We start from the raw sequence: 21,679 nt of genomic DNA on the forward strand, positions 1-21,679 counted from the left end.
GATTGTAGTCCGTTTGGACGTCATTAGCGTTTTCATTCTTCTCGCTTCAACAGATGTTGTTTTGACAAACAATAGAAGAAATGTATTCAGAAACATGTGTGTTTTTTCAATTGTTTGTGTTTTTCAACAGACATGATTCTAGATCAGCAAGTGACCTCTGGGCACCTCAATGAAGACGTTCGTCAGAGAGTACATGAAGCATTAATGAAACAGCACCACCACCAAAATCAGAAAAAATTAAGCAACCGAATTCCAATAGTACGTTCTTTTGCTGATATTGGAAAAAAGCAGTCTGAACCTCACTCCATGGACAAAAATGGTAAACATATACCTTATTATCTGGTGACACAAATCTGTGAGCAAGACACAAGTTCTCGTCAATAGTGCAAAATGGCTTGTATAATAATAATTGATGACTTGTATAATAATAATTGGCTATGTTAAACTCCCAAGTTATGAGTGGCTACCTGCTAGTGATCAGGTAAGTATTGCAATACCATATTACATATGTCATAATATCACTGGTGTCTCCAGGCACAAGTAAATGAGCTCAAACCTGGTTGAATTTGTTCCTCCAAAAAACACCCAGAATGCAGCACACATGGAAAGAGGAAAAAACGAGGAGTAATAAATATATTTCTCATTGTTACACCTCACCTCAGGAGGCATACAGATTTTACGCTTCCCCAGGTTTACATCACTTTGTCAATCTAGGGAAGCGTCAAATTCCATGGGTGTTGCATGGGAAAACTCAATGTAACACCCATAGAATGCCCCCCGGGCGCAGAGTTAGGGGACACAGCGATTTGCGCTGTGTCTCCCTAATCATGATTTATGAGGCCACTCAAAGCCATGCAGGGTGGTTTTGTCTGGCTTAGTAAGTCCTTATGAGAACCCTGCATCACACATGTACCACTTTACGTAGTACAAAGTGACACAGGGCTCTCATAAATATGCCCCATGGTTCAGAAATTATTTAATTCTGAAATTAGCTCTATTCTGATATCTCACCATGCTCCTGTTTTGACTGCCTTGGATATTCCAACAACCCATAATAAAAGCTCTAGATGGAAATGTAACAGTTGATAAAAACTTTATTGTGAGCTGTGAAAGCTTTGGTAAAGATGTTTTTAACCCCTTGAATGTCCATGACGAGCTGGACTCGTCATGGCACACAGTTCTCATGTGCCCATGACAAATCCAGCTCGCCATGAGGCATCCCCTGGGAAATTCCTCTGGTGCGGGCACCAGAGGGAATCCCTTTTAACCAAAATAGCCTCGGGAGCTGGGGAAGAGCTTCCCCAGCTCCCGAGCCCCCCTCCCCCTGGTTTCCCTGAAATGACGATCGGCGCGCACGTCGCGCTGATGTCATTTCAGTGAAACCGAAATTGAAATGAGCCAAGAGGCTATCTCAGCCCCCTGAGCACGTAGAAAGACGGGCGAGGTATTGTTGGAAAGGGGAGAATCTCCCCTTTCCAACGGTACCCCTCCCCAGTGGATCCCTGCTTGGGGATCGCCACAGGAAGGCGATCCCCAAGCAGGGATCCACCCACTAGACACCAGGGAGGGGGGAGTGGCCTCTTGGGCAAGGGCCTTTGCTCCCCCCAGTTTATTTTGGCAACATTTAGTCTTTTTGCCCCCTTCCCGGGGGGGCAGATGGGGGCAGTAGCTCCCAATCTGCCCTCCCGGAAGGGCAAAAAGCCCACTAGGCACCAGGGAATTTTTTTAAAGTAAAAATAGGGGTGGGGGCTGCCCAAAACGAGAAGGCCCATGCCCCCACCCCACCCCCCCCCATTATTACAGTCTTTCTGCCCCTAATCTGCCCCCTTGGGGGGCAGAAAGCCCACTAAACACCAGGGATTTGTTTTTAGGTTTTTTTAGGGTGGGGGCTGCCACCATTACAGCCTTTCTGCCCGGGGCAGATGGGGTATTGGCCCCTAATCTGCCCCTTCGGGGGCGGAAAGCCCACTAGACACCAGGGATTTTTTTAGAAGCTAAAAATAAGGGTGGGTGCTGCCCAAAACGGGCATGCCCATTCCCCCACCCTCCCAATCATTACAGTATTTCTGCCTCCCCGGGGGGCAGATGAGGCATTGATTTTTTTCGCGCAATTTTATTTAGGGTGGTGGATTTTTTTTTGGGTGGAGTGAAGTTTTTTGTAGGGTGGAGGCTGCTCGAAACGGGCATGCCAATGCCCCCACCCCTGCCACCATTACAGCCTTTCTGCCACCCCTGGGGGGCAGAAGCCCCCAATCTGCCCCCCGGGGGGGCAGAAAACCCACTAAATGCCAGGGATCTTATTTTGCACAATTTGTTTTAGGGTGGGGGCTGCCCAAAATGAGCATGCCAATGCTGCCAACCCCCACCACCATTACAGCCTTTCTGCCCCCCCGGGGGGCAGATGGGGACAGTAGCACCCAATCTGCTCCCGGGGGAGGGCAGAAAGCCCACTTGACGTGAGGGATTTTTTTTGCGCATTTTCTTTTAGGGTGGGGGCTGCCCAAAATGGCCACCCAAATGCCCCCACCCTCCTGCCACCATTGCAGCCTTTCTGCCCCCCCAGGGGGCAGATGGGGGCAGCAGCCCCCAATCTGCCCCCCCAGAGGGGCAGAAAGCCGACTATCCACCAGGGATTTTTTTTGCGCAATTGTTTTTAGGGTGTGGGCTGCCCGAAATGGGCACGCCAATGCCCCCACCCTCCCCCCCACAAAAATGACAGTCTTTCTACCCCCCAGGAGACAGATGGGAGCTGTAGCCCCCAATCTGGCCCCCTCTGGGGGGGCACAGAAAGCCCACTAGAAACCATGGATTTTTTTGTTTTATTAGTGTAGGGGTAGGGGCTCCCCAAAATGGGCATGACAATACCCCCAACCCACCCGCAGAGAAATTCCAGTCTTTCTGCCCCCCCGGGAGGGCAGATGGTGGCAGTGGCCCCTGATGGGGGCAGAAATCCCACTAGGCGCCTGCGAGTACGCAGGCTTTTTTATGCGTGGGGCTGGGGGCTGCCCAAAACGGTCATACCAATGCCCCACCCCCACAAAAAATAGCCACAGTCTTTTTGCCCCTTTAGGGGCATATCGGGATGAAACCCCCTTCCCCGATTCCCCCCCAGGGCGGCAGAAAGCCCACTGGGCTCCGACTTTTTTTTAGCAATGTACCTACTTGTGGATTTTGGGCCCTAGCACAGTTGGCACGTAGGGAAACCTAGCAAACCTGTACATTTTTTAAAACTAGACACCGAGGGGAATCCAGGATGGGGTGACTTGACTGGCTCTCACCAGGTTCTGTTACCTAGAATCCATTCTTAGGCCTCCCACACGAGTGAGGTACTGTTTTTATCGGGAGACCTGGGGGAACGCTGGGTGGTAGGAAATTTGTGTCAGCCGGGTGATGCCACAACTTTCCCACACAAAAATGTGTGAAAAATTAGATTTTTTCAGCTAAATTTGAGGTTTGCAGGGCATTCTGGGTAAGGAAACGTTAGGGGATCCATGCAAGCCATACCTCCCTGGAATCCCCCGGTTGTCTAGTTTTCAGACATGTGTGGGTTTGGTAGGTTTCCCTAGGTGGCCGCTGAGCACCGGGCCAAAAACCCAGGTGACCCCCCTTGCAAAACCAGGTCGTTTTGAGGTAGGCAATTTTGATGTCGCCTCAATACGTTTTGGGCCCCTGCCTGTCGCGGATACTTGGGCCTCCCACACGAGTGAGGCACTGTTTTTATCGGGAGACCCGGGGGAACGCTGGGTGGTAGGAAATTTGTGTCAGCCCGGTGATGCCACAACTTTTCCACACAAAAATTTGTGAAAAAGGTGATTTTTTTCAGCTAACTTTGAGGTTTGCAGGGCATTCTGGGTCAGCAAACGTTAGGGGATCCACGCAAGCCATACCTCCCTGGAATCCCCCGGGTGTCTAGTTTTCATAAATGTGTGGGTTTGGTAGGTTTCCCTAGGTGGCCGTCGAGCACCGGGCCAAAAAACCAAGTGACCCCCCTTGCAAAACCAGGTCATTTTGAGATAGGCAATTTTCATGTCGCCTCACTACGTCGTGGGCCCTTGCCTGTCGCGGGTACTTGGGCCTCCCACATGAGTGAGGCACCATTTTTATCGGGAGACCCGGGGGAACGCTGGGTGGTAGGAAATTTGTGTCAGCCCGGTGATGCCACAACTTTCCCACACAAAAATGTGTGAAAAAGGTGATTTTTTCAGCTAACTTTGAAGTTTGCAGGGCATTCTGGGTAAGGAAACGTTGGGGGATCCACGCAAGCCATACCTCCCTGGAATCCCCTGCATGTCTAGTTTTCAGAAATGTGTGGGTTTGGTAGGTTTCCCTAGGTGCCGGCAGAGCTAGGGTTCAAAAACTACAACTAGGCACTTTGCCAAAAAAAGTTCACTGCGAAATTGAAGTGTGTCCACGATGCGTTTTGCGCCGTTTCCTGTCGCGGGCACTAGGTCGACCCACACAAGTGAGGTACCATTTTTCTCTGAAGACTTTGGGGAACACGGGGTGGGTGGAAATTTGTGGATCCACGCAGATTCCAGAACTTTCCATGACAGAAATATGGGGAAAGTTTTTTTTTCTTTGGCAATTTGTTAGGTTTGCTAGGGATTCTGGGTAACAGAACCTGGTGGGAGGCAGTCAAGTCACCCAATCCTGGATTCCGCTGGATGTCTAGTTTCCAAAAATGTATAGGTTTGCTAGGTTTCCCTAGGTGCTGGCAGAGCTATGGTTCAAAAATTACAGCTAGGCACTTTGCCAAAAAAGGGTCATTTTTCACTGCGAAATTGAGGTGTGTCCATGTTACGTTTTGTGCCGTTTCCTGTCGCGGGCACTAGGCTGACCCACACAAGTGAGATACCATTTTTCTTGAAAGACTTTGGGGAACGCAGGGTGGGTGGAATTTTGTGGATCCATGCAGATTCCAGAACTTTCCACAACAGAAATGTGGGGGGAAAGTGGGGTTTTGGCAATGTTTTAGGTTTGAAAGGGATTCTGGGTAACATAACCTGGTGGAAGGCAGTCAAGTCACCCAATCCTGGATTTCCCTGGGTGTCTAGTTTTAAAAAATGTATAGGTTTGCTAGGTTTCCCTAGGTGCCGGCAGAGCTATGGTTAAAAAACTACAGCTAGGCACTTTGACCAAAAAAGGGTCATTTTTCACAGCGAAATTGAGGTGTGTCCACGTTGTGTTTTGCGCCGTTTCCTGTCGCGGGCACTAGGCCGACCCACACAAGTGAGGAACCATTTTTCTCGGAAGACTTTGGGGAATGCGGGGAGGGTGGAAATTTGTGGATCCACGCAGATTCCAGAACTTTCCACCACAGAAATGTGGGGAAAATGTGGTTTTTTTGGCAGTTTTTTAGGTTTGCAAGGGATTTTGGGTAACAGAACCTAGCTGGAGGCAGTCAAGTCACCCCATCCTGGATTCCCCTAGGTGTCTGGTTTAAAAAAATGTATAGGTTTGCTAGGTTTCCCTAGGTGCCGGCAGAGCTATGGTTCCAAAACTACAGCTAGGCACTTTGCCAAAAAAGGGTCATTTTTCACAGCGAAATTGAGGTGTGTCCATGTTATGTTTTGCGCCGTTTACTGTCGCGGGCACTAGGTTGACCCACACAACTGAGGTACCATTTTTCTAGGAAGACTCTGGGAAATGCGGGGTGGGTGGAAATTTGTGGATCCACGCAGATTCCAGAACTTTCCACCACAGAAATGTGGGGAAAATGTGTTTTTTTGGCAGTTTTTTAGGTTTGCAAGGGATTTTGGGTAACAGAACCTAGCTGGAGGCAGTCAAGTCACCCCATCCTGGATTCCCCTAGGTGTCTGGTTTAAAAAATTTTATAGGTTTGCTAGGTTTCCCTAGGTGCCGGCAGAGCTATGGTTAAAAAACTACAGCTAGGCACTTTGCCAAAAAAGGGTCATTTTTCACAGCGAAATTGAGGTGTGTCCATGTTATGTTTTGCGCCGTTTACTGTCGCGGGCACTAGGCTGACCCATGCAACTGAGGTACCATTTTTCTAGGAAGACTCTGGGGAATGCGGGGTGGGTGGAAATTTGTGGATCCACGTAGATTCCAGAACTTTCCACCACAGAAATGTGTAGAAAATATGTTTTTTTGGCAATTTTTTAGGTTTGCAAGGGATTCTGGGTAACAGAACCTGGTGGGAGGCAGTCAATTCACATCATCCTGGATTCCCCTGGGTGTCTAGTTTTCAAAAATGTATAGGTTTGCTAGGTTTCCCTAGGTGCTGGCAGAGCTATTGTTCAAAAACTACAGCTAGGCACTTTGCCAAAAAAGGGTCATTTTTCACAGCGAAATTGAGGTGTGTCCATGTTATGTTTTGCGCCGATTACCGTCGCGGGCACTAGGTTGACCCACACAACTGAGGTACCATTTTTCTAGGAAGACTCTGGGAAATGCGGGGTGGCTGGAAATTTGTGGATCCACGCAGATTCCAGAACTTTCCACCACAGAAATGTGGAGAAAATATGTTTTTTTTGCAATTTATTAGGTTTGCAAGGGATTCTGGGTAACAGAACCTGGTGCGAGGCAGTCAATTCACCCCATCCTGGATTCCCCTGGGTGTCTAGTTTTCAAAAATGTATAGGTTTGCTAGGTTTCCCTAGGTGCCGGCAGAGCTATGGTTCAAAAACTACAGCTAGGCACTGTGCCAAAAAAGGGTCATTTTTCACTGCGAAATTGAGGTGTGTCCATGTTACGTTTTGCGCCGTTTCCTGTCGCGGGCACTAGGCCGACCCACACAAGTGAGGTACCATTTTTCTAGAAAGACTCTGGGGAATGCGGGGTGGGTGGAAATTTGTGGATCAACGCAGATTCCAGAACTTTCCACCACAGAAATGTGGGGAAAGTGTGGTTTTTTTTGGCAGTTTTTTAGGTTTGCAAGGGATTTTGGGTAACAGAACCTAGCTGGAGGCAGTCAAGTCACCCCATCCTGGATTCCCCTAGGTGTCTGGTTTAAAAAAATGTATAGGTTTGCTAGGTTTCCCTAGGTACCGGCAGAGCTATGGTTAAAAAACTACAGCTAGGCACTTTGCCAAAAAAGGGTCATTTTTCACAGCGAAATTGAGGTGTGTCCATGTCATGTTTTGCGCCGTTTACTGTCGCGGGCACTAGGCTGACCCACGCAACTGAGGTACCATTTTTCTAGGAAGACTCTGGGGAATGCGGGGTGGGTGGAAATTTGTGGATCCACGCAGATTCCAGAACCAAGCACCAGGCCCCGATAAAATTCCCGGTGACTTGCTAAAGCATGATGTAGGAATTTGGGGACCCTACATTAATTTCTTATGTAATTCCATAGCGGCTGGGACACCAATTCCTGAATCTTGGAAAGGGGCTGAAATCGTTACAATTTTTAAGAAAGGGGATCGTTATGATCCAGCCAACTACCGCCCTATAAGTTTAATAGATCTTTTACAAAAAACTTTTGCCAGACATATTTTAAACAGACTTTTAATGTGGATAAAAGGGGCACAGATTTTATCTAAATACCAAGCAGGATTTAGGTTGAAAACCAGCACGGTGGATCAAGTATTTAGATTCATGTGTATTTGCTGGAAATATATTAATATAAGAAAGGGAAGTTTGTATGTAGCATTCATTGATCTAAGGGCTGCATTTGACCTTGTACCCCGTAAATTATTATGGTCCACCCTTAAAGATATGGCAGTTCCCAGTGAGTTACTTAAGGAAAAAATTAGACTCCACACAGGAAATTATGCTAGAGTTAGATGGGGCAAGGGAGGAGAAATTTCAAAGGATATCCCTGTGGGTCGGGGCGTCCTCCAAGGGTGTGTGCTGGCGCCCACACTCTTCTCTCTATATGTCAACAATATACCTAACTATCTAAAAGATTGTAAACATGACTCCCCGAAATTAGGAGACGAGGTGATCACCGCATTGCTTTTTGCTGATGACACAATCCTCATCTCGCAAACCCCGTAAGGCTTACAAAACCTAGTAAACACTTTTAACAACTATTGTGTGGAGAAGGGGTTAGAAGTAAACTCATCTAAAACAAAATATATGTCCATAAATCCTCAGAAATCCTTTAGAAAGAATTTGGCCTTAAATAATCAGAAATTGGAATATGTGGAGAGTTTTAATTACCTGGGCATTATGCTGGATAGTATGCCTCATTGGAAAGGGCAATTTGAAAAAAGTAAATTAACTTTGAAACAAAATCTAATGCCCATCCTAAAGGTGCACGGCAGTAGTCAATCTAAAGCAATTACGCCGGCACTAGAATTATTCAAAGCAAAGGCCCAATCGGCAGCACTATACGGCGCCGAGGTCTGGGGTTACTCCTGCAACAACACTTTTAGGAAGGAAGAGAATAGCTTCATACGCAGGCTACTTAAATACCACTAAGAACACCGATAACTCCAGTGTTCATGGATATTAACCTTAAAAGGACTGACCATCAAGCCACATTAAGGCCACTACTCTATTGGATTAGACTATGGACAACCCCTGAGCTGAGTGACTACAAGAATGGACTGCTAGAAATAATTAGGATTGATGAATATAAAAATATTCCCTGGATAAAACATATTTCCAAGTGGTTTAGAAAGCTTGGGTTCTCCCATTTTTGGGAAAACCCCCAGAACATGTTACCAATCTCAAAAAAACTTTTGAAATCTGCTTTTTGGGTATACGTAAAGAATGAAGTATCCTCTAGCTCCACACTAGGTATACTGACGCAGAAATTCTTGTCCATTAAGGATACTCCTGTATTCAAACAATTTATGGACGAGATAAGACCACCATTAGCCAAAACACTGTATTTACAATTCAGATATGGGGTCCTGCAGATTTCTGCAAATACTAATAGTTGGAGGGGCAATGAAGATGATAGAGGATTGTGTACCCTTTGCTCACAAGAAGCAAAAGAAAACGATGCTCACGTACTGTTTTTCTGCCCAGTTTATAAAAAGCCAAGGGATCGATGGATTAAACCCTTGTGTAAAAACATGGGGTTTAGGCTTTTCAAAGAGGCAGAACGTACACTTAAGTCAAATACTTCACAACCAATAGTGTTCAGCTTAAGTAGATTCCTATTCAATGTATATCTTATAAGGAATCAGAAAGGATGTAAGCTATAATATTTAAAGGCTGGCTATACAACCTTCTTGCTCGGTTAGACACCATGAATTTTATTTCCTTCCCCTTTCTTAAATATATTATAATAACCTTTTAAATATTATCTGGCTTTTAACTAATTTATATTGTTTTTAGCATAGCTGTGATAGAATTTATTGTGATTGATCTCCACACTTATTGCCTGGAATCTGGACTGTATTGTACATGTTTTTAATATCTATGTATGTTGCTTTTATGACAAATAAGTCGAAATAAAGCTGATTGATTGATTGATTGATTGATTGATTGATTGATTCCAGAACTTTCCACCACAGAAATGTGGGGAAAGTGTGGTTTTTTTTGGCAGTTTTTTAGGTTTGCAAGGGATTTTGGGTAACAGAACCTAGCTGGAGGCAGTCAAGTCACCCTATCCTGGATTCCCCTAGGTATCTGGTTTAAAAAAATGTATAGGTTTGCTAGGTTTCCCTAGGTGCCGGCAGAGCTATGGTTCAAAAACTACAGCTAGGCACTTTGCCAAAAAAGGGTCATTTTTTACAGCGAAATGGAGGTGTGTCCATGTTATGTTTTGCGCCGTTTCCTGTCGTGGGCACTAGGCCGACCCACACAAGTGAGGTACCATTTTTCTCGGAAGACTCTGGGGAATTCTGGGTGGGTGGAAATTTGTGGATCCACGTAGATTCCAGAACTTTCCACCACAGAAATGTGGGGAAAATGTTTTTTTTTTTGTCAATGTTTTAGGTTTGCAAGGTATTTTGGGTAACAGAATCTAGCGGGAGGCAGTCAAGTCACCCCATCCTGGATTCCTCTGGGTGTCTAGTTTTAAAAAATTTATAGGTTTGCTAGGTTTCCCTAGGTGCTGGCAGAGCTAGGGTTAAAAAACTACAGCTAGGCACTTTGCTAAAAAAGGGTAATTTTTCATTGTGAAAATGTGGTGTGTTCACGTTGGGTTTTGAGCCATTTTCTGTCGTGAGCACTATGCCTACCCATACAAGTGAGGTACCATTTTTCTCGGAAGACTTTGGGGAATGCGGGGTGGGTGGAAATTTGTGGATCCACGCAGATTCCAGAACTTTCCACCACAGAAATGTGCGGAAAATGTGTTTTTTTGGGCAATGTTTTGGGTTTGCAAGAGATTTTGGGTAACAGAACCTAGCTGGAGGCAGTCAAATCACCACATCCTGGATTCCCCTGGGTGTCTAGTTTTAAAAAATGTATAGGTCTGCTAGGTTTACCTAGGTGCCGGCAGAGCTAGGGTTAAAAAACTACACCTAGGCACTTTGCTTAAAAAGGGTAATTTTTCATTGTGAAAATTTGGTGTGTTCACATTGGGTTTTGAGACATTTCCTGTCGTGGGCACTATGCTTACCCATACAAGTGAGGTACCATTTTTATCAGGAGACTTAGGGTAATTCAGATTTGTAAAGGAACTGTTATTACCTATTGACTTTCGATGCATTTCTGCCTTCCAAATGAAAGACATTGTGTAAAAAAGAAGTCATTTTAAAAAATGACTGATAATTCTCATGCTAGTATGAGTATTCCCAATTTCGGAAATGTGCAAATATCTACTGTTTCTAAACTCTATATTTTGTTCCCATTTCAGAAATACATAGGTGTCTTTAATACCGATTTTTCCATGTACACATTTTTACAGAATAATTACTATATACCCGGTACATAATAAAAAAACATTCCAAGTTGCTGCTCAGTTTTTGGCTCTGGGTTCGTCGGGTTCTTGGTGAACCTACAAGTCCTATATATCCCCACAACCAGTAATGTCCAGCGGATGTAACGTTATATTGCTTTCAAAGAGCTGTCATAATTAGAAGAAGTTACAGGTGAAAACATTGAAACAAAAGGCTGTTTTTTTCAACTAATTTTCAATTTATCCTATATTTAACTGTTCGTTTCTATAAAGAAACCTTGATGGATCTACACAAATGAACCCTTGCTGAATTCAGAATTTTATCTACTTCTCTAAAATGTATAGCTTTCCAGGATCCATTATTGCTTTTGAACCCATTTCTACCATTAACTGGACGGAGGTTGAAAGCACAGAAAATAGCAAAATTGGCTATGTCCCAGAAAAATGCCAAAACTGTGTAAAAAATGTTGGGTTTCTGACAAAAGTCTGATAGCCCCTAAAAACTGGGACAATGGTGATTTCAGCCCCACAAACACTTTTTTGATAACATTTGCAGGGAAAAACCCAGATGCTTTCATTTGCAGCCCGTTTTTCCCATTTATCCCCCAAAAAACAAATTTTTGCTGTATTTTGGCTCATTTCTGTGACCCCTCCAGGGGAATCCACAAACCCTGAGTACCTTTTGAATCCCCATGATGTTGTAAGAAAAGGACGCAAATTTGGCGTGGATACCTTATGTGGTCAAAAAGTTACAGGGGCCTCAGAATGCACTACCCCAAATAGCCAAAAAAAGGCGTGGCACAGGAGGGGGAAAAGGCCTGGCAGCGAAGGGGTTAAATTAAATACAACAAAGGGGTACACAATCCAATAGATCTCCTTGAATAGGAAAAGGTAGGAAAAATCATCAGACAAATCAAATAAAATGAAAGCATTGGAACACTTTTATTATACCTCCAGAAATAACAAAGATATTCTTCATGAGTTGATTGAAACTAAAATACAATTTAATAAATCCTCAACCAAAAACACGTGGTCACCATGTCCAAGTAAACTCTAGTTATTATAATGGCAAAATAGATCAGGGTCCTTGCTAGCACATGACCTAAAGTTTAAAAAAGAAATATCAGTAGTCAAATCTATTACAAAGGACTCAGGTGAAAATCATTTCAGGAATTCCAAGATTGCTTTTTGTTTTGCAAACCTCACAATCTTTGCTCTCCTGAAAACTCCTCTTCATAGGAATCCATAGCTGCCTACTTTTACAAGTTATAAAAAGTCTTGGAAATATAGATCTATCTTGAGAATAGACTGAAGATTGAACATTTTTCAATGCCCTTAAACACGTCCCTACAAAAAAGCTCCTGACCCAGATGGTTTTACAATTGAGTTTTATTTACGCATTTCCAAAAATATAATCCCTATGCTTTCAAAAATAAATATTAATTTTTCTTCCTTGAATATGTCAGATGGTTCCTTTGCAGAGTCACTGTCGAAACTCATTCCCAAAAATTAGAGGATCCATCACTATTGACCAATCTCTGAACATAAATTGGAAACCTTTTGCAAAAACACTGGCATTGAGCTTTGAATTTTTTATTAACACATCTTATTGTAATGTAACAAATACGATTAATTAAAGGATGTAATATGGCTGACAACTCCAGAACCTTTCTAAATCATATTAATAAGGCATCTGAGATGGAACATTCCATTTCTGCAATTACCCTAGATGCTGAAAAGGATTTTGACTGAGTTGATTAGCAATTTCTTATGAAACCATTACAGTGGAATGGTTTTAGCCCTAAATGTTGGGAGCTTGTGTCATTGATATATTCTTCCCCTAAGACATGGGGGGGCATGGCTGACACAGTGAGGAGGCTCCAGAAACCACACCCCGGCCGATTTGATTCTGCAGCTTCTAAAACATTCTGCTGAGGGCTGTCCAGAGTCACAAGAGCGCCCGCCTGCTCTTGGCCTTGACCCACGAATTGCTTGGACCACCACCCAGGAGAGGCAATGCGCTGGGACCTTAGGAGTGGGGTGAAGTGCAGCAGGATGGTAGATGTGCCTGGGTAGCGCCCTAGCCCCTGAAGCCTCGACAGTGGGCCTTTCTACAGGGAGAATGTGCCGGGAAGCTATCTACCCCCCAGGTAGGACCTCAGAAGTGTTTAGACCCTAAAACAGGACAGGGATTCCCCCACTTCCTGGGAAAGCCAGGCTAAACAGACTGGTGCAGACCCTAAGATGGACAAAACTAAAAACACAGGACCTACCATGCCCTACCTGTACACCCTGGGAGAAACAGTGGCACTGGAGGTGCCTTTAGAGACTCAGTGACGTCCACACAACTTACCTGCTCTGCCACATCTACCCATGGCACATTGGATTTTATCCAGGCTGAAATGCTGTACTCGTGAGCCACCCTTGAACAAAAAATAGACACCATAGCTTTCAAAATGTAGGTGTTCCTTTGGTTTTTGCTTTGTTCGCCATAAGTTGGCAGGGTATGCTCAGACGTGAGTCCCTTGCTCACTTTGCCACTGGATTCAAGCAAGCCTGGCTGAAGACGGCTGAAATGCCAGAAACCGGTCCTAGGAAGCTTGTTCCCGGTCCAGGGAAGACATGGCTTGGCAGTTCGGGCTGGACTGTTCCCATGAGGCACAGGGTCAAACTGATTTGCATATGGCCATGTCTGAACTGGGGTGGCAGAGTGGGCTAAAGAACGGTGATGGATTAAACCCAGATCAGTTGACTGGGGGGAGTGCTTGCAATGTTCAACACTCCGTCCATCATTTCCTTTGGTTTTTGCTTTGTTTGCCATAAGTTGGCAGGGTATGCTCAGACGTGAGTCCCTTGCTCAGTTTGCCACTGGATTCAAGCAAGCCTGGCTGAAGACGGCTGAAATGCCAGAAACCGGTCCTAGGAAGCTTGTTTCCGGTCCAGGGAAGACATGGCTTGGCAGTTCGGGCTGGACTGTTCCCATGAGGCACAGGGTCAGACTGATTTGCATATGGCCATGTCTGAACTGGGGTGGCAGAGTGGGCTAAAGAACGGTGTTGGATTAAACCCAGATCAGTTGACTGGGGGTGAGTGTTTGCAATGTTCAACACTCCGTCCATCATTTCCTTTGGTTTTTGCGGTGTTCAGGAGAGATCAGTGAACGTTCCTCAAGAAGGTTCAACAACACAAACTGACCCTACAAGAGCTAACCCCTGTAACAGAGGGCCACATTATATTTCTAGATGAACTGGTGTCCTGCATCCAGCTCCTTGAGACCCATGCTGAGGATGCAGAGGGCAGGGCAAGGCAAGAAACCATGCGAGTTGTTGGTCTCCCAGAGGGCAAGGAGAAAAACAATGTAACAAAATTGCTGGAGACTTGGCTCCAAACAACGATCACCCGGTGGGGGAGGAACTCTCTGGAATGTACGCAGTGGTGTAGGCCCTCTGCATGCTGGCTAGACGCCTTCACCAGCGATCAGCACTGCAACCTCTGGTAGCCAAATGATTACATTTTCATGACCAAGACCATATCCTGGAGAAAGTCAGGTCCATAAACCCAATCACAACAGGCTCTTAAAGACTTATTCTCTTCTCAGACTATACACTGGTGGTCCAACATCATATAGCCTTCTTCCTCAGTGTCAGAATGGAGCTTAATAAACGTAATCCTCAAGTACACACGCCTTTCCCACTAATGGCTGCGCTTGGTGGTGGAGGACCACACTCATTTGTTCAAAGACATTACCGTAGCATGGGCCTGGCTGAACAACAGGATACACTGATGCCCAGCTTCTTCGCAATGTGCGGGCCGCTGCCATTGTGCCCATGGAGACAGCAAAGAGTGGTAATTATTCCTACTGCAGACAAGGCCTTTAGAGGGTGGCCCTGAGTTCAGCAGCGACCTTCCATCCGACATCGACTTCATCTCTGGATGGGGTCCCCAGGATCTTTTGTCTGACTGAGACATGTCACTGGACCCATGGGAGAGGCCATGGTTGATGTCACAGATTAACTAATCTAGCTGCTGTAACAGGCTTAGACACCATTGGCACCCTGAAAGCCTCCCCATAGGACACAGCAGACATGGACCCCTCTCTCACATGGAAGAGTGATAATGGAGGTTTCGTTAGCAGGATCTAGATCGCACATTAATCATTACCTCCTGCTAGACCAGTGGCCCTATTTCACTACTGTGATTTACCTCCAGTGGCAAATGGTTCTCCCCCCAAGTGCCTGCCAACATACTGAATACAGCGGACACTGTAGCAGTTTACTCATATGGGCCACTGGCCTCTGTTCTCTAAGTTCTACATTCTTTGGGGTGTTTTCAATGTAATGTAGTTTAAGAGACTCCTACCATCAAACCCACACTGGAGTGCTCTGGGGGTTCTGAGACTTCCCTTACCTTCTCCTCAACATCGGGGACTGTCTCCCCCTGTATCTAACTCTGAACCCTATCTATAACATGGATCATCAGGGGACTGGAGACAGGTACCAAGTGTCACAAAATTAAGTCCCAATTTAGATGTAGTGGGGCCCATGTGGTTCTCCTACTGGGTCTCACAGCCTATCCGAATCCTGATACCATCCCGGAAGTTCTGACCTTACCTCAGTTAAAGCGTGATCACCAACAGACCTTAGAAGGTCCGATCACAGAGCAAGACATAAAGGAAGCAATTAAAATATTCCTGAGAGGCTATCCTAGGCTTGGATGGGCTACCACTTGAATTATATGCTACAGGTGAATCCTCCTTAATACTGCACCTCCTACAGGTGTACCACAAGGCATTGGAGTGTGGCTCCCTCCCGCCCTCCCAATGTGAGGCCGTTGTGGTTTCCATTTCAAAACCTAGACATGAGCTGGACCTCCCTTCTTCTTACTGCCCGATCTCTCTTCTATCCGTTGATTATAAAATCCTCAACAAAACTTACACGACCTGCATCCAGACTAACTTACCAACCCTGGTCCACCTGGACTAAAATGGTTTTATCTCACAGGACAATACTTTGCTGAACATGTGACATATTTTGCGGTCAAGGAACTAGCATCTTCAGACTGGCACAATGCGGCCTGCCTTTCATTAGACCTGGAACAGGCTGTTGACTCTTCATACTGGGTATACACATTCTGGGCACTTTACAGGTTTGGCTATGGCCCCCAAATGCTTGGCTGAATTAAATTCCTCCATATATACTCCACCGTCAGGGTCTGGGCAGGCCAATGCAAATCAGAGTCCTATCTGGTGGACAGAGGTATCAGACAGGGATGCCCTCTAACGCCATTGCTCTCTGTTTTGGTCCTGGTGCCACTGTTCTCCTATCTCCTCACTTGTACCACTTTAAGGGTTCACAATAGACAGCTGAGTTTTTACTCGCCACCCCTTTGAATTCTGAGAGATGGCTGGCATTCATACTCACTGGGAACTCTTCTCCAATGGGACACATTCAAAACCTCAAGGACCTTTGTGACCTCCCTGGGGATGCTTTATTTACATAGAGGGCCCTCAAGACGACATTACAGCAACAATGGGAGATCAAGGGACCAGAACCCACCCAAAACCCTTTGTTACAGGCCTAACACTCGGTGAGTCATGGCAGAAGTCTGGTGATGTAGCTATATTGGGTACTTGCGAGAGACCCGCTGACTGCATTTACCAACATACAATCTGCCTGGGATGATTCGCTGGGACAAGCCCAGTAAGATACCCTGTAATTCCAGTAGCCGCTGGTGACTTTTCAAAGTGGTGGGGCGTAAATATTGGGACAAAGGAGCGAGTAAAGCAAGCATGCCAAACGGATATAAAGATGGTTCAGCGTTGTTCTGCCCCGAGAAAACTGGGTGGGGCTACCATGCTGGGTACTCAGGGTTCTCTGTAGCAGATGCCTTAAGCACATTAAATGTTTTAAAATGCACTCCGTGTGTTGCAACTTAAGTAATTCGGAACAGAATTGCTATCACATTAGCCCAGGTTATGGAGTAGACCAGTGCTCTGTCAGTGAAGTCCACTTCACCCCACTCTGGGCTGATCCCACAAACTCCTCTGCCAGTCCACCTTAATCCGGACACTGATCCCTGCACTTTTCTAAAAGCACACGTCTAGCCACATGAAGAAATTCAGTTCTGAGTGTATGCTATAGAAGAACCTACCCTGTTGTTTAATATAGGCGTTCAATACATATTTTGTTTTCAATTTGTGCGATGTTTTACAGGGCATTTCCTCGCCCATTTACATTCTGAATGTCTTAATGGCTCAGCTCTCCTTTTCATTTTCCTGGTTTGTTCATATCTGTTAAATAGCCCCTATGTTGGAGTCACTGCATTCTCTAGGTACACCCACTACAGAAATGCAAGGGGTGTGAACAGGACCCGCAGGAGAGCTCTTTAAAGTTGATAAACATTAAGACTATCTCAGCAGCTGCGCCAGCGTGCAGGAGAAGGGTGGAAAGCCTTCCTCAGCGTGCTGCAGCCACAAACGTGCATTAAGTGTAAAGGGGTGTACAGTTGTGGTGGTGGGACAGCTCTTAGGGGTCCCTGCTCCGTACCAATCAGAGAATCTACACTTAAATAAATCCAGGCAAATGAAGCAATGACTGGGCACAATAGGATTTTAAAGCTGCTCTGGCTCGCAGTCACGGCCGGCATGACGGGCATGTGGGGGGAGAGGGGGTGGAAATGGGGTCGTCCCGGAGGGGGATGGGGGGAGGCGGGAGAGGTTTGTTTAATTAAAAAAATATATAAAATAAAACTTAACTTACCGTCCTGCGCCGCTGCCACCTCAGCTTCTGGATGGGTCCGACTCCCAACTCCCGCCCTCCTGCCTTTTCCAATTGAATTCCTGCATCGTCATCAGCCAGGAAAGGTAGCCTCCCTCCCTCCCCTCCACCAATCCCAACGCTGCAATGGCAGCGTTGTGATTGGTGAGGCGCAGCGGAGTGCGCCCCACCCGGGCCATTTTCTTTATGTAGGCCTCTACATAGAGGAAAAAGGAGAGTGGGCGGTCCTGCTCGAGGGCAGGGGTGGAGTGGCTTGCCCACTGTTGTGCATACTGACTGTTTAGTCAGCCCCAGGGCCGACCAAACAGTCAGTACGCACAACAGTGGGCAAGCCACTCCCCCCTGCCCTCAAGCAGGACAGCCCACCCCCAACCAGGCACTTCTGCTTTCTCGCCGTGCGAGAAGGCAGAAACATAAAAAGGAAATGGTAGTTATTACCATTTATGTTTCTGCCTTCTCGCACTGTGAGAAAGCAGCGGGGCAACGCCTCTGGGTAATTCCACTTTTAATACATTAAATTCTGTATCCTGCACAGGGCAAACTTGTCTCCCAGCACTTGCATGGGTTCTAACCCCTTGTCCCAGTTGAATGCCCTCACAGTAAAACAAGTTTTGCAGATGCAGTACACATGTTCTGGGTGTCAAGAGTACTGGGGAATTACTGGGACACAGTATTGTCAAATATATCCCAGGCAACAGTAAGGGATCAACAAGACAAAGCACAACAATCTCTCCTCAGTCTGTTCCCACACCCCAAAACCAAAAAAGCAATAACTTACTTTATGGACCTTGCTCTACTGCTAGCAAAACAGGCTGTGCTGATGAAGTGGAAATTGCCGCAACGCCCATCTTTACCGTACTGGTGGGTGGAGGTAACCAGGTGGGTGCTGGGAAGCGAACCACAATACCCCCTTTCCTCACACTGGGACATGTCCCTCCAAGATTTCTCAACCCACCATAGCAATGATACCTGACCACTCTAGACAGCCACTACCACAACAAACATTCACCCACTGTGGTCCAGGTGGGCAGACAACACCACAGTCTACCAACCCCCCACTTCCGCATTAAATTGGCCCCTGCATACCAAACACACAAATATGTCCCCAGAAAAGTGGATTACATGATTGCCCTTTATAGTGGCGAGAGTCTCTGGGGGAGGGAAAAGGGTATAGTTGAGTTTAGAAACTGTTGTTATTCTCCTCTGACTCTCTCATGATACTCAAATAGTAAAAAGACAATCTCGGAGGGCATCCCAGAACACAAGCCTGTCATGTTGTGCTTTGAGAATTGCTGGATGAACCTTTCTGTATCTTCCCCAAAAAGTATTGTCAAATGGACATATGCTAGATGTGCAAAATTGTATTTCCTTACGTTTGTAACGATGCCTGGAGAGATTGTCAATTAAAATATATTTAAAATAAATATTCAATCCTTAAGTTATCTGTCCTAGCTAATGGAGTTTAGTCTCCATATTTTTCTTTAAAAAGGGTACTAGAGGGGCCTGCTGTCTATCCCCTCTACTTTTTATTCCAATGCTTGACCTTTTCTGATTCAGATGGAAATTTAGTGGCATTTGGGGCTTGATAGTTAGGGATCTAAATATTAAATTTATGTTGAATGCTGATGATATTATTTTGTTTACATCTAAGCCTGAGCAATCCATAGCTGTGATTTTGGAGCATAAAATATACTCTGTGGTTTCTGGTTATAAAATGAATGTGGATAAGCCTGAGGTTATGCCGCTTAATACATTTAGTTTTAAAGACCCCTTTGTTGCATCCAGTTCATCCTGGAATCCAATTAAGATTAAATGCCTGGGGATTTGGTACTGCATTTCTATTAGAGATACTTTACAAGTTAATATATAAGAAGGCATTTTAAGGCTAAACATTCAACATTGAAATGGTCCATTTTACTTTTGTTCTCGTGGGATTGCCTAGACACAATCAAAATGATGAGTCACAAGAGCGCCCGCCTGCTCTTGGCCTTGACCCACGGATTGCTTGGACCACCACCCAGGAGAGGCAATGCGCTGGGACCTTAGGAGTGGGGTGAAGTGCAGCAGGATGGTAGATGTGCCTGGGTAGCGCCCTAGCCCCTGAAGCCTCGACAGTGGGCCTTTCTACAGGGAGAATGTGCCGGGAAGCTATCTACCCCCCAGGTAGGACCTCAGAAGTGTTTAGACCCTAAAACAGGACAGGGATTCCCCCACTTCCTGGGAAAGCCAGGCTAAACAGACTGGTGCAGACCCTAAGATGGACAAAACTAAAAACACAGGACCTACCATGCCCTACCTGTACACCCTGGGAGAAACAGTGGCACTGGAGGTGCCTTTAGAGACTCAGTGACGTCCACACAACTTACCTGCTCTGCCACATCTACCCATGGCACATTGGATTTTATCCAGGCTGAAATGCTGTACTCGTGAGCCACCCTTGAACAAAAAATAGACACCATAGCTTTCAAAATGTAGGTGTTCCTTTGGTTTTTGCTTTGTTCGCCATAAGTTGGCAGGGTATGCTCAGACATGAGTCCCTTGCTCACTTTGCCACTGGATTCAAGCAAGCCTGGCTGAAGACGGCTGAAATGCCAGAAACCGGTCCTAGGAAGCTTGTTCCCGGTCCAGGGAAGACATGGCTTGGCAGTTCGGGCTGGACTGTTCCCATGAGGCACAGGGTCAAACTGATTTGCATATGGCCATGTCTGAACTGGGGTGGCAGAGTGGGCTAAAGAACGGTGATGGATTAAACCCAGATCAGTTGACTGGGGGGAGTGCTTGCAATGTTCAACACTCCGTCCATCATTTCCTTTGGTTTTTGCTTTGTTTGCCATAAGTTGGCAGGGTATGCTCAGACGTGAGTCCCTTGCTCAGTTTGCCACTGGATTCAAGCAAGCCTGGCTGAAGACGGCTGAAATGCCAGAAACCGGTCCTAGGAAGCTTGTTTCCGGTCCAGGGAAGACATGGCTTGGCAGTTCGGGCTGGACTGTTCCCATGAGGCACAGGGTCAGACTGATTTGCATATGGCCATGTCTGAACTGGGGTGGCAGAGTGGGCTAAAGAACGGTGATGGATTAAACCCAGATCAGTTGACTGGGGGTGAGTGTTTGCAATGTTCAACACTCCGTCCATCATTTCCTTTGGTTTTTGCGGTGTTCAGGAGAGATCAGTGAACGTTCCTCAAGAAGGTTCAACAACACAAACTGACCCTACAAGAGCTAACCCCTGTAACAGAGGGCCACATTATATTTCTAGATGAACTGGTGTCCTGCATCCAGCTCCTTGAGACCCATGCTGAGGATGCAGAGGGCAGGGCAAGGCAAGAAACCATGCGAGTTGTTGGTCTCCCAGAGGGCAAGGAGAAAAACAATGTAACAAAATTGCTGGAGACTTGGCTCCAAACAACGATCACCCGGTGGGGGAGGAACTCTCTGGAATGTACGCAGTGGTGTAGGCCCTCTGCATGCTGGCTAGACGCCTTCACCAGCGATCAGCACTGCAACCTCTGGTAGCCAAATGATTACATTTTCATGACCAAGACCATATCCTGGAGAAAGTCAGGTCCATAAACCCAATCACAACAGGCTCTTAAAGACTTATTCTCTTCTCAGACTATACACTGGTGGTCCAACATCATATAGCCTTCTTCCTCAGTGTCAGAATGGAGCTTAATAAACGTAATCCTCAAGTACACACGCCTTTCCCACTAATGGCTGCGCTTGGTGGTGGAGGACCACACTCATTTGTTCAAAGACATTACCGTAGCATGGGCCTGGCTGAACAACAGGATACACTGATGCCCAGCTTCTTCGCAATGTGCGGGCCGCTGCCATTGTGCCCATGGAGACAGCAAAGAGTGGTAATTATTCCTACTGCAGACAAGGCCTTTAGAGGGTGGCCCTGAGTTCAGCAGCGACCTTCCATCCGACATCGACTTCATCTCTGGATGGGGTCCCCAGGATCTTTTGTCTGACTGAGACATGTCACTGGACCCATGGGAGAGGCCATGGTTGATGTCACAGATTAACTAATCTAGCTGCTGTAACAGGCTTAGACACCATTGGCACCCTGAAAGCCTCCCCATAGGACACAGCAGACATGGACCCCTCTCTCACATGGAAGAGTGATAATGGAGGTTTCG

At 46.1% G+C, this 21,679-nt stretch overlaps 1 protein-coding gene and 1 long non-coding RNA gene across 8 annotated transcripts in view; one reads left to right on the top strand and one right to left on the bottom strand.

The window, feature by feature from the left end:
* SLC4A10 (solute carrier family 4 member 10) overlaps positions 1-21,679 on the top strand; it is a 951,410-nt gene that overhangs the window by 497,719 nt on the left and 432,012 nt on the right. For all 7 annotated transcript variants that reach the window (XM_085645437.1, XM_085645436.1, XM_085645442.1 and 4 more), the window contains exon 6: positions 131-319. In XM_085645437.1, coding sequence (XP_085501563.1) covers positions 131-319 — 189 coding nt within the window. The remainder of the gene's footprint in view (positions 1-130; positions 320-21,679) is intronic.
* LOC146861258 (uncharacterized) overlaps positions 1-21,679 on the bottom strand; it is a 152,194-nt gene that overhangs the window by 44,496 nt on the left and 86,019 nt on the right. The window lies entirely within an intron of this gene.

Source organism: Triturus cristatus, chromosome 3_1 (assembly GCF_964204655.1).
Source record: "Triturus cristatus chromosome 3_1, aTriCri1.1, whole genome shotgun sequence".
Classification (NCBI taxonomy): domain Eukaryota; kingdom Metazoa; phylum Chordata; class Amphibia; order Caudata; family Salamandridae; genus Triturus; species Triturus cristatus.